Source organism: Lactuca serriola, chromosome 4, assembly GCF_051521515.1.
Source record: "Lactuca serriola cultivar US96UC23 chromosome 4, Lser_US96UC23_V15, whole genome shotgun sequence".
NCBI classification, from domain to species: domain Eukaryota; kingdom Viridiplantae; phylum Streptophyta; class Magnoliopsida; order Asterales; family Asteraceae; genus Lactuca; species Lactuca serriola.
The window spans coordinates 201,742,261-201,756,146 of NC_136411.1; the positions used below are offsets into that span (position 1 = coordinate 201,742,261).

Consider the following 13,886-nt stretch of genomic DNA (forward strand, 5'->3'; position numbering starts at 1 on the left):
CCTGATAAATCATTAAACATGTTAGTGAAGATAACTTATGTTAACAATATAATTACATTTTTGTCTTCAAAAGTCAACAATGGTCGCGATAATATTTATAAACGGTGACTATGCATAAACATTCATTAGTCTATATGAAAAAACACATCACTATAAGTGTATTATCAATGACGGTTATCAAAATAAGATAGATATATGTCCACAAACACCCTACAATATAATGACGGGTTTGACCTATAATAACGAATTTTCATGGGTTATATTACTCATCATAATAAATGACGACATAACTTGTCTTCAATAACGCGACCTTTCCTGACACATTAAATGAAAAAAATAACGTCATAAAATGTCTTCAATGATGGTTTTTTGCATGGATAAAGCTCAATTTTCTACTAGTGCAATTTTATTCGATAACACTCCAAATTTCAATTACAACCTAATTATAACCGTATTTTCGATTTTTCATAAGAACAACAAAAAAAAATATAGAAACAATCTTTGTGCGGTGCAAATATTATTTAAGCAAAGATCTGATACTATTGATAGGTTTTCTATATACTTCCTAGTTTAATTACATGGTAGGAGAAACAATTACATGGCAGTGAAAACCAATTACATGGTAGCGAAAACTTACAATGATCTTCAACCTAATTTATATTAACAACTATAAGAGGGATATAAATTAATAACCTTTAGAAAAACCTATTTGCTTGAAGAAATTTAATGTAGATTGAATTCCAATAAGTCAAGGAAGTGAGCAACCAAAGTAGATTGCCTTTAATGGTTTACATCCAATGATACCTAATTATTGAATGTAATAAATTAACCCTGAGAACAATAGAGATCGACTAAGGAGTTAATCAAGAGAGAAGGGAAACTCTAGAACAGTAGAGTAAGACGAAAATAATGAGTGCTTTGGAGGGGGTATTTATAGTTTCCGGTTGGTTGCAAAGCAAGCATATTTGAATAAATAATTAATCAAATTTAATATAAAAATCAAGTCCCCTTCCTTATCTAAGCCTTAGAAAAAATTTCAAGGCTTATCCCTTAGAAATTTCGTTTATCCTTCTAAGGATCCAGAATGTTCCAACTAATTCCAAACTAGTTTCTAATTAATTAATCATCACATGAATAATTAATAATCTCTCTCTCTCTCTCTCTCTCTCTCTCTCTCTCTCTCTCTCTCCCTCTCTCTCTTTTATAACATTCTAATACTATTTGGATCATTCAGGGCAATCCAAAAAAAACATTGTTATTAATTGACAGTTATACCAATTTAGTTATAAAATTGGACACCATTCCAATAAAAAAAATATTGATGAATTTGTGACGCTATTACTTCCATCCTAAAGGTGTTGTCAACAATCCGAAATCTGGCGAAACAAAGTCAAAAATGATTCATCGCTAATTCGTAGGTGATCTGTCAGTAAAGCGCGGTGCATTCGTAATCTGGAGATGACTTGGTCAAACAAGGTCAAACAACGATGCTACGGTATTCTGTTAGTAAATAAAGTTGTCAGTATTCTGTTGGTAAACAGGCGACGAATTTGGTCATAAGAATTCCGTCAGTAAAAAAGCCATCACCGGCAAAATCCCGACGGATTATGCCGTTGGAAATTGCCAGCTTTTCTAGCAGTGAAATACAAATGAGTTGGGGGTAAAATAGTATTGTAGGACAACTTTATAACTAACTCAACCAATAAGTAAAACCAAAATAAATGACATGTTTAAAAACCAAAATTGAAAGAAGAAAAAAAAAAAAGTTGGACTGGAAGTCCAACGTTTGGACAACCACACGATTATTTTTGTAATTTACTTTATTTTTAATTATATGATAAGGGTGTTTTTTTTTTTTTTTTTTTTTTTTTTTTTTTTTTTTTTTTTTGCATGAATAACACATACAAATAATTGAAATGATTGAAGTGAAAGTGGAATGCATCCGGAGAGTAGATGTTGCAGCATGACAACACAACAAACCACAATTGTACAAGATGTATCCAATCATTTCACATGAATCCAGCCTGTGTAATTTAATGCTGGGAACAAGCTCATAACTCCATGGAAAGTGAAACTTTCCCTCAATTATTATTCAACATACCAAATTTAGTTAAATTTGTTTAGATAGTTGGAGACTTTTTTAAGATTAGCCTAAATGTGCTACGTTTAACTGTTTAAATACCATGATAAGTATAGTCAAATAACTAAGAGACCTTTTTAAATAACATGTTATATATTGTCGGATAACCAAGGGAACGGTATCAAAGTATGTCGTCCTTTTAGGTTTAGGGTTTAAGTCATACTCCTCTTATTAGGTGAAGGTTCAACTCCTATTTGTGGAAGGTTTAAATCCTATTTGAGACATGATAGTATAATTTGAATAAAAATAAATTAGTTTTATCATTTAAAATATTGGCTAATTCCTCAATCAGGACAGGTGGATGTGTAATTTAATGCTTGGAACAAGCTCATAACTTCATGGAAAGAGAAAGTCTCCCCTATTCAAACATACCTCATATATGTAGCTAGATTTGTTTAAATAGTTGAGACTTTTCCCATTCAGATTAAATATAATAATAAATATTGTCATAATTACACCAATTGTGAACATACATCCCCTTACATCGCGGTTTCGTGGTTCTGTCTATTCTCATTATCCTATTAGGGTTCTCCATTATTAATTTCATTTCATTTCGAAGATCTTTCTAGAGGTGCTCCTGCTTCTGAAATCCAATATCAAATCTTTTGGGGATAATCCACTCATCCGTTCTTATGGGACCATGGAAGCCTGTGGCCTAAATTCACTTCAATCCATGGGATGACCCCACTTCTGGTCAAACTTAACTACTATTATATCTTTCGCCTGAATCTTGCTTGATAAGTAGATATCATGTAGCACAAGGCATAATTTACTCCTCAGTTAATTACTTTTGCATCTTGTCACCAATGTTTGTCAGCCTTTTTTGTGGGTTGTACTACGCGTACGAAAAGTCACACCTTTGCTTCACGACCAATCGTTTTGTACATATTTTTTGTTATTTTGTACTTAAATAATAAAATCATACGAAACCAAACTAACTTATACAGTTATACTAGGAATAAATACACCACAAAACGCTTACATGATCAACTCAGTAATATTGCATACTTAATTGAAAATATTATATTATAGATTCATTAATAACTAATAACTATCATCACTCGCCTAGGACTTGGTCTGACTGAGATGAGCTCGTCCCCATTGACTTTCCTATCTGTTGACGGTAGATCGCTGCCATGTTAGCATACATATCCATGTTCATATGCTGTACAAAGAAAATACGACTTTGTTAACTTCATATGAATTTAGAAGATGAAAATTAACTATATGATTAAAGACTAAAAATATTCAAGCTTTAACTAAACCCTTTTCCATTCTTGACATACTTGTGCTAGAAACGCGGTATGTGGATCATTGAATGGAACTGTTGTGTTGCTCGAAGGTCGGCTGTGGATTGGCTGTGACGTGGCGGGGTTCATCATGGTTTGTGGGACCATGAAAGGATGATGAGCTGGCGGAGGGATGACTCCAGGGATTCCCATCTGAAGGCCGAATCCCATTCCCATTCGAGCTAGCATTGACATCTGAAGCTGCTGCTGTTGTTGTTGTTGTTGTTGCTGTTGTAATTGTAGGTGGACTGGTATCGTCACTTGTGGATGTGGTATTGGCATGTTCTTCATAAACTGTACTTGTGCTTGTAGCTTCTTTAAGTAGTCAATCACTTCATCCAACATTGATGCTTTATCCGTCTATGTAAAAAATTTCCATATTTAGATACTTTCTAAGTGAAATCACTCGAAAGAGAGAGGTTTATGTTGACTTATGACGTCAAAATGACTCTTTTTAACTTCTACACTGACGAAAAGTGTTTTACCACTTTGAAAATGATAATTTTTTATTCGTATAAAGATCTTGGATATGATAGTTAATTTGTTTGACTTTAAAAGTCAAAAGGCTTAACTTAACCCACGACAAAAATTCTTACCTTATTAGCGTTAGGGACTAACTTCTGTAGGGCTTTCATCTTCTGATTGATTCTTTCTCTTCGTCGCTAAAATAAAGATATATAATATAGAAAATGGTATTTATAAGCATGGTTTTCTTTATAATTTCTTTATTTTCAGAATTATAAATTTGCTAAGAAAATTACCCGTTCAGACTGGTTATGAATAGCAGCAGCTCTGGTTCGCCGACTTGATTGAGAACGAATTGTTTCACCCTCAGTCCTGCATTCTTCTTCTTGATTTTCCTGTTCAAAATCAAGAAATGACAAATTCAAATAACATGACTTTTGTGTGCATAATTTTACTTTCTTAATGAATCCGAACAACTTAAAATCGATTTTTTTCAGAGACTTTTGTCAATTTATACCGATCCATATTGATATGCAGAATCATCATCCGTGTTTTTACTCTTCAAGCTTTGATTAGGCGAATCGGATGATGGCCATGTCATCATTGTAGTGTCATTATCTTTAGAATTGATTGTCCCACTGTTGCTAATATTATCTTCTTGCAAACTTGTAGCACCCAAATTTCTTACACCTTGATCATCGACCATCACAGATGATCTTGGCCGTTTCTTGAGGTAACTTGGGCCTGCGTTATCGCTCCATTTTCTACTTGAAGATGCAAGATTTGAGCTTATATTACGAGTTCCTGGCAGATTTTGACTTTGTTGTAGGTAAATTTCTTGAGTTTGAGTTTGATTGTAACATGTTGTGGCTTGATGGACAATGGATTCTAGTGTTTCACTGGCCCTTCCAAGCCCATGCATGGCTGGCTGACCATTTTCCCATGTTATTTCTGCAACTCCGTAGTCGCTAAGCCTGAAAGTTAAACATAAAGAGTGAGTAGATTATTCATATACCGATTGCTAAATACGTATCAAGAACATCTTTTCTTTGGTTTTTAATTAATATCAATCTTTTTATGCAATTGATATAACCTGGAAAATGCCATATATTTCTGTGCAAATGGAAGGGGAGAAGCAAGAAGGTTGTGTACACAAGTGTCACTTGCAAGAAATGTTGTTTATAGAATAGGATAAACAAAGGTCGGACCTTTTTCCAGAAGAGCAATGTATAACCTTCAATTCAGAAGGTACAAGTCACCAAAGCAACTCTGGAAAAAGGTTTTACCTATAAGAGAAAAATGATTGTGTAGTGGGCAATGAACATATACATGGGGACAAGAGTAGGGGTATGCTGCTGCTCCTGCTGCTGCCTGTGCATGTGGGAGGATCTTTATCTTTCTTCCTGTTCTTTGCTTTCTATTGGTGTTCTTAGATTCCAAATTTGGTATTCCCCACTTAATTTGGGGTCATATATAAATAATATTTCTACAGTGCAACACCCCCCTCCACCCCTCGCCCCAACCCACCCTCTATGATGTCTATGGCTGGGATTAAAGATGGATTGTTTGCTTTCAATATGGTGGGGTTTGTGGGTCCCATCAACGATTTCCAAAATTAGGGTTGTGATAGACTGAATTGTCATGTGGGGAGAAGTGGATATATGTATGTGCATTTTGCATCTTTTCTAGCTTCACAAATTGCTAAATTTAAGCTCATGATTTTAGGTGCATGCTTCTTGATTTGTCACTTTCTTTTTTGTCAAGTTCTTGTCTTTGTTCATGATAAATTTCAATCACCTATATACATCCTAATACGATGAAACTATGATGAAATATGATGTATCAATGTCAATATGATGAAATAAAATCCTATAAGGAATTTCATAGCCATAAGATCAAGGAGCCTACATGGAGGATCAATACCAGTCTTCTTATTAGAGATTTTATTTTATTAAAGGACACTCCAAAGTCAAAGCTTTTGGGATTTTAACAAGCGATCGTTCTATTTTAGAGTATTTAAATCTCAAGTGATTACCACTAGTCCACCTTAATGGTGGTTGAACCTGCGATTATATCTTAGGAACACATCCAATAAAAATGAAATGGGATATGTAGTTCACAGGGTTAGAGCACGTCCCACAAACCATGATGTCGGAGACTCATGACTCATCGTTCATGAATGTCGACCCTTTAACGAAAATGCAAGTAAATGACTGTAGAGATACAAATTTTCATGCTTTAAGTACATACATGTTGGTTATAAATTAGACTAGTTAGAAAGAAGGCTACTTGGGTTGATGGATACATCAAGTGATGGACCCATTCACATTGAGGCCGTAGCCCACATCTTTAAAGAACCCATCAAGGTGACCTTGTATCCAAGGCAAACTTGGTCACTTAGGTTCCTTAATTTCCTTATATCAACTGTATTTTCAATTTGTTGTTTAAGTTTCTAAAAAACAATATCATAATATATATATTTGATAAGAAGTTTCGCTTTCAATGATATTGTGTTTCTACTATGAAACCTGAACTATATATATGAAATAATGAAAGCTAAATTTGTTAAGTTAAAAATATTCCAAAGGTTATATTGTCATTGACTTTTCTAAGGATGGTCTAGAAAAGAGAGTTAGCCACTTAAGGTTATGTGACTGTATACATACTCAAAGGATCGGGTATGTAAAAATAGGTGTGGGGGAGGGGTAGGTTAGCTCTAACTAGTATAAATAGAGCCTAAGGATTAAGGATATGAAGGATCTAACTAGTACAAATAGAACATGATATAACTAATTGTGACTATATACATACTGAAAAAATTCTATAAGCCAAACCAGTTTTTGTTTCATTGAATTGAGGAAAGAATACAGCCGATCAATAAAAAGAAAACCTAGCTAGAAAAGAGGACTAAACTAGGATACTCAAACAAAGGAAAAAAACAGAAGATATGATAGAGATATGAAATAATATATCCTTTACTCCCCCTCAAGATGAGCATGGAGATTTTGAATGTTCATATCGACAAGAAGGGAGTGTAGCTTGTCTGAACCCAGTGGCTTGGTGAGAAGATCTGCGAGCTGATGATGAGTGTGGAGCCAATTTGGAGCTATCTCTTTCGACTTTACTCTTTCACGAACAAAGAAGCAATCCATCTCCACATGTTTACTTCTTTCGTGAAAGATAGGGTTGTGAGCAATGTGTTTGGCTGACTAATTGTCACAAAAGAGAGGAGTGGCTTCTCGAACGTTCACGCCAAGTTCCGACAATAACCAACGAACCCATAAAATTTCGCTCACAGTGGTGGCCATTGCCCGATATTCTGCCTCAGCCGAGGACCGGGACACAACTGACTGCTTCTTTGACCTCCATGAAATAGGTGCGCCACTCAAAGCAACAAATAACCCGTCCTAGAACATCGAGAGTAGGGGCAACCTAGCTAGTCGGAATCACTATAAGCCACCAAATCCAATGACCCTTCTTGGGGTAAAAGAATACCTTAACCCAAGCTTGTTTTGAGGTACCGCAAGACACGCATCGATGCATGCCAATGATTATTTCTGGGGTCTGAAACGAATTGGCTCAGAACATTTACTTAGTAAGTGATGTTTGGATATGTCGCTTGAAGGTAGAGTAAACGACCTACAAGACGATGATATATGTTAGGGTCAACATATTCTTCCTTATCTCCTTTATCAAGTTTAAGGTTCTGTTCCATAGGAAACTTGCAAGGTTTGCAGCCAAGCATGCCTGCATCTTCTAAAATATCCAAGGTGTACTTTCGTTGGCTCAAAACTAAACCTTCTTTGGTACGTGATACCTCGATGCCTAAGAAATACGTTAGGATACCAAGATCTTTGATGCTAAACCGAGCATCAAGGTCTGATTTGGTGCTCTCAATCTTTGTCGCGTCATTACCAACAATAATGACATCGTCGACATAGATGAGAGCCGCAACAAAGCTGGTCTCGGTTTTGTAAACAAATAAGGAGTGATTTGCATGCGATGGTTTGAAGTCCATGTCTCGTAAAGCGGCTGTGAATTTGTAATACATGTTTCGACTAGCTTGTTTCAAACCATACCGGAATTTTTTTAGCTTGCACACCCGATTGTCGCCTTCCTTACCGAACCCTTGGGGTAGTTTCATGTAAACATCTTCCTCGAGATCACCGTGCAAGAACACGTTATTCACATCAAATTGGTGAATGATCCAATTGTTTTTGATGGCTAAAGCTAAAAGAATCCTAACAGTGACCAATTTAGCCACAGGAGCGAAGGTATCAAGGAAGTCGACGCCCTTCATTTGTGTGTAGTCCTTTGCCACAAGGCGAGCCATGTGTCTTTCTATGGATCCTTCGGGTTTGAATTTTATTTTGTAGATCCACTTGGAGTCGATGGCATGCATTCCTTCCGGTAAGGTAACGAGTTCCCAAGCGATATTTGCTTCCAAGGCTTGAACTTCCTTTTCATTGCACAACGTCATTTCGGATTCTGGGCTGCTTGTTTAAAACTTCTAGGCACATTATAAGTAACAATAGCTGCTAGAAGAGCCTTGTGAGAATAGGAAAAATTATCATATGAGATGAAATTTGAAAGGGGATGTACATTAGAAGTAGCGTGACCGGCAGCGGGAAGCGCGTGATCGATTGATGGGGGCAAATAATTTTGTAGTCCTGATAGCGGATGGGCTGGACGCGCGTTTGAGTGGGCCGGACTACATCTGGAGGCTCAGAACGATTAAGGGGGCTGTTTGGGCTCGAGGTGTGCGCCTGATGCTCAGCGGAATGTGGGCTTGGCATGTGATCCTGATGCACATCAGAATATGGGCTCGGGACGTAAGCTATTTGGGTTTGACTAGGCGGTTCTGGCGAGGAGGCTTGGATCGCATTGTTGTCACTTATGGGTTCATCAGTATGAGGAGTAGGTTGCACCAAATCAGTATCCTTTTCTAGTTGGAATAAATCATCAAGTTCTGTGTAGCACCCGGTTCCTGGTACGTATTCCTTGTAATTAATGTTTCTTAGATAATGCATTTTGCCTTGGACTCGGCGAGTTGAAGGACCAACTCGTCGAGTAGAAGCGGGATGAGACGCGGGGTCTGAGCCTCGGAGTCGGCGAGTCGGTTGCCGGACTCGGCAAGTAGGCCCTGTTTGGGCAAAAACCCTAACCCGTGTGTTTGCACCCTATTTAAGCACTCTAACTCGGCCTCCATTGTCCGTAAAACTTCCAGAAGAGCTGTAGAGTGAAACCCTAGCCCCTCTTTGTCCTTGTGAGTGATTTTTGGCATTGTGAAGGAAGTCGGAAGCTTAAAAGAAAAAGAAGGAGGTGGAAGAGTGCAAGGAGGAGAAGTAGATCCGACATCTACCTTACAAGAGGCTTCCATTCAGGTAGAAAAGTCCCTACCTTGACCACTAGTTCATTAGATTCCCTTTTGTCCCTAATTGGTGGTTTTCAAGCCCTAAAACAACAAGCTCCATGTGTTTGTGCTTTATGATCCGAAAGGACTTCAGAACTAGACCTTATGCACGTATTAGAAGTATTCAGTGTCTATGATGGAAGTGATTGAGGTCCCCATTGAGTGTATGACCTCATAAAGAGCTTAGATTTGCCTTTTGGAGCTTGTAGGGCCATGCATGCACGTAAAGTTTGCAACTTTACATGATAAGCATGCACTAGGAACATAAATCTATGGTTTGGAAGCGTTGCATGTCTTAGATTTGGTCTATATTGGAAATGGGTCGAACGGACTCGGCGAGTCCCAAAGTGGAACTCGGTGAGTTCTATGAAGATGGCCTTAGACTCGGCGAGTTGGATGAACAACTCGGCGAGTCATATGGAGATTGCCTGGAACTCGACGAGTTGTTCTTCAAACTCAGCGAGTCATATGAACTGTTACTGAGTAAGAGGGGTTTAGGTGTTGACGGTCCAACCCTTCGTATCCGCACGCAGAATTAGCAATTTAACGTGTAGCAATAGTCCCAGAAACCCAATTCCTCATAAAGGATGCTCTGGTGAGGATTTGGAAGCGAGTAGGAGATCTGCTCGTATGGACTCGGCGAGTTGCTCTTGGACTCGGTGAGTCGGATCGCAAGCCGGTTCTATCGTCCCAAGTAGTGAGTTATGGGTGACTCAATGAGTGGGAAGAGGGACTTGTAGATTAGGACCGGATTAGTGGGAGAAGGACTCGGCGAGTCGGTGCCATGACTCGGCGAGTCCAATCAACTGGAAGTTGACTTTGACCAACGAGTTGACCTTGGACCAGGGGTGGGTCAGTCATCTGGCCTAAGGGTGTTTATGAGTGGCTAATATATGTTTATGATTTATAGACAGAGGATTACCGATTCAGCAGTCAGGCACTTAGCAAGCGGACTTTCAGCAGCTACTTTTCAAGGTGAGTTACCTTTTAGTAGCAGTGGGTCTAAGGCCATAATGTCGGCCCACTAGTAGGAGTTGTATGATTAGATGATTGTATCTATGATATTCATCTAGGGTTGCTACTACCTGTGTTATGTTTATGTGCTAATTTGATATGATGCTATGTGCTAGTGACAGTAGGGGAGATAGTCGATTACTGGTCGATAGGACCGAAGGGACAGTCATGCCAGCCATGCTAGATAGATTATGTGATACGTGATATGTAGTAGTGGTAGGGGTGAAATAGTCCCCAGTATCCGGTCGAAAGGACCGAAGGGGAGACCAGCACCCAGGTGTGCTAGTCAGCATCCGGTCGAGAGGACCGAAGGGGAGACCAACGCCCAGATATGCTAGTCAGTATCCAGTCGAGAGGACCGAAGGGGTAGGTTGGGCACCCAGATATGCCTCACAATATATGTGTGTTATGTGATGATTTGGTATGTGGTACGGTGGGGGAACTCACTAAGCTTCGTGCTTATGGTTTATAGTTTTGTTTTCAGGTACCACTTCAACGAAGGGAAAATAGCTGGCGCGGTAGAGGCACATCATACAACCACAATGTTTTCCGTAGCATGAGTTATTCTGGGATTTTGTACTCTGATATGTGATTATTTTCATATTTCAGTTTTCAGACACGATGTATGTTATGAAATGGTTTGATCAGACAATGTTTTATTTACAAATGTTTTCTAAAGTACTGATTTAAAAACAAAATTTTTGGACGTGAAATTTGGGTCGTTACAAGTTGGTATTAGAGCCCTGGTTTGAGGGATTCGGACACACTTTTGGGAGTGATTGAACTCAAACCAAGGGATTAAGGGATTTCAAAAAAAAAAAGAAAAAGTTTTCTAAAAGATTAAGTAAAGAGTTTTAAGAAAGAACGAAGTGTGTGATGTGCGCGACCGGCTGAGCTCAAGTAAGTATTCCCCAAAGTACCCATACAATGTTATGCTATGTTTATCAGTTTTAGTAGAACATCATGCTAGAATAGGACTAAGCATCTAGGATGATGCCTTATGTGTCTGCTTTATGTGTTCCAGCTTTATGAGAATTGCATGCTAGAAATTAAGTAGACAGCAGTAGAATAGTCTGTTTAGGTTATGCCTGATAGTATGAGTTCAACATTATAACCTAGTCTAGTTTCTCGTTATGAGAATAAATTTTCTTGAGTAGTTCCTGTATCCGAATGCTGCTTGCTTTGTGCATTGTGGGACTCCAAGTGATGGGAGTTAGCCATTAGGTGAATATGTCACATCACATGGGATCAGGGTTGGATAATCTCAGAGTGTTGGATTTGGACCGACTGCGCAGCTCTCGTTTGAGTCCAACCGTTGTAGGGACAAGTTTTTTACTCGAAGGATTATCCGAGCCTCGTCACATGTGATGGTATTCAGGTGATGGCTAATTGGCATTACAAGGAGGCCTTCGGCAGCTGAGGATTGGTTTAAAGTGGAGTCAGGGATCTTCCTAGGAAAGCCTAGGATAAAGATAGCAGTGATCAGCAGTGGTAAAAGGGATCTGGTGGAGTCAAGGCAGTCCTTGAAGAAGGTACGAATAGATGTGAAAGGTAGTATGTGTTGGATTAGTGTCTAAGTCCATAACTATTTTGGTATGTACTTGACCCGATGGTGCATGGTCCTTTTGGGTTGCCTTCACCAAAGCAACTTGATAGGATGAATTATGGAGAGAAAGGATTAAATATGATTTATTAATATATTATGGGAATAATATATTAAAGGAGAAATCATATTGTTTAATTAATATTAGTCAATAATTAATTGGTAATTAGTTTTGTGACTAAAAGAGATTAATTAAACTTAAGGGACTGGAATTGTAATTATAAGATAATTGCAATATGGGCCATGGATTGCCTTTTATTATAAGGTGGACGAATTCTATGGGGGAAGCCCATATGAAGTCGTCCAAGGCTTTAAGAAAAGGGCTCCATGGGTTGCTTAGGGCTTAAGCAACCAAATTAGGGTTTCCTTGTTAGATAACCCTAATAGCCTTACTATATAAAGACCCCTTATGCCTCAAAAACGTGGACAAGCAACCTTCTAGGGTTTTCACACGTTTTGGGCAGCCTCCATCCTCTCTCCTCTTCATCCTTTTGCTTATGGTGTTTGTGAACCATTAGAGGAGTGACACTTGTGACTCTAAGCCTTCCAAAGTCAATTCAAGGAGGAATTGGGATTGTTATTGCTACATAACAATCAAGGTAATATCTTAAACCTAATTATATGTTAATATTGATTTCCATATGCTAGAATTAGGGTTTATAGTCTTGGATTCAAAGCATGTACAATAGAGAAACCTAGATCCAAGCATTAGGGTTTGTATGAGCACATAGGATGTCTTATGACCAAAACCCATCAGTGGTATCAGAGCCTAGCTTGGTTTCAATTGTATTGATGCTTGATGTAACTAGAAAATTCATTTTTTTTGGATTCTGGAGGCTGGACTCGCCGAGTCCATGGCTGAACTCGCCGAGTCCATGCAGACTCGCCGAGTCCAAGCCTGACTCGCCGAGTCAGCTCGTCAGATGGAGGGTATTTCGCGATTTCTTGCTGTTTTTGCTTATGGATAGTTACCTTATCATGTTAGATCAATATTAATCCGATTATATGATATATTTTACTATATTTTTGATCTAATTGAAGATATTTATCAATTAATAAGATAATTGTTTCCTTATAAGATAATTGATTAATTATTTTGACTAAATTGATAAATTGTTTTGCAAGAAATCATTAAACAAATCAAATATGGATAATTATGTGATTAAATGTTAATTTAAATTATTTGTTATTTGATCCTTGTTTTTTTGAAAAGTTTCATATTTTGCCCTTTAGGTTTTATAGTTTAAATTTGAACCCAAAAGTTTTGTTGTTTTGAAATTTAAATAGTTAAAACCCTTATGTTTTGAAAAAGGTTTCAAAACTTGCCCTCAAGTTTTGGAATTTAAATTTTGATTAAAAAGTTTAATTTTGATGTATATTTAAATTCTAAACCCCAATGTTTTGAAATGTTTCAAAATTTGCCCTCAAGTTTTGGAATTTAAAAGTTAATTAAAAGTTAATTAGGAATGTTAAATTCTAAAACCCTAGTTTTGAAAAGTTCAAATACACCCTTATGGTTTTATTAATTAATTAAGGTGTATAATTAAAAGAGATTTAATAAATCCATAAAAGTTTAGGTTAACCATTTAATAGAATTAAAAGTGTAATTGTTAAAGTTAACCACCTAGTATTTTGAAAGTATAAAATACACCCTATACTATATATAACATTAAAAGTCTAACATTATATATATATATATATATATATATATATATATATATATATATATATATATATATATATATATATATATATATATATATATATGTATGAGTAAAAGTCAGTCTTACCGTTAGTAGGCCTCATTCACGAAGCTAGTCTATAAGGGGTGTTTAAGGAAATTGCCTATAAAATGGCGATTGAATGAGTATCCACTCTTACCCACCGCACTCTTGACTAGTGGAGGGTCGTTAGCCGAACGGGTAGGATAGGACGAAACCTTCTATTATAAGTATAATGAAT

The 13,886-nt window shown here is 37.3% G+C and overlaps 1 protein-coding gene across 3 annotated transcripts; it reads right to left on the reverse strand.

Annotated features, from left to right (window-relative positions):
- Nucleotides 1-3,062: 3,062 nt before the first annotated feature.
- LOC145103167 (transcription factor PIF7-like) lies at nucleotides 3,063-5,375 on the reverse strand. 3 transcript variants are annotated; one of them, XM_079040718.1, is made up of 6 exons: nucleotides 5,224-5,375; nucleotides 4,412-4,868; nucleotides 4,191-4,289; nucleotides 4,026-4,091; nucleotides 3,427-3,789; nucleotides 3,063-3,305 (listed from the first exon to the last, which is right to left on the reverse strand). In XM_079040718.1, the coding sequence occupies exons 1-6, from the start codon at nucleotides 5,271-5,273 to the stop codon at nucleotides 3,198-3,200; spliced, it is 1,143 nt and encodes a 380-aa protein (XP_078896844.1). In that variant the 5' UTR covers nucleotides 5,274-5,375; the 3' UTR covers nucleotides 3,063-3,197. The 3 variants fall into 3 exon arrangements, with proteins under 3 accessions (XP_078896844.1, XP_078896845.1, XP_078896846.1); XM_079040719.1 differs by lacking the exon at nucleotides 5,224-5,375 and adding an exon at nucleotides 4,988-5,183; XM_079040720.1 differs by lacking the exon at nucleotides 5,224-5,375 and adding an exon at nucleotides 5,103-5,122.
- Between the last annotated feature and the right edge of the window lie 8,511 nt (nucleotides 5,376-13,886).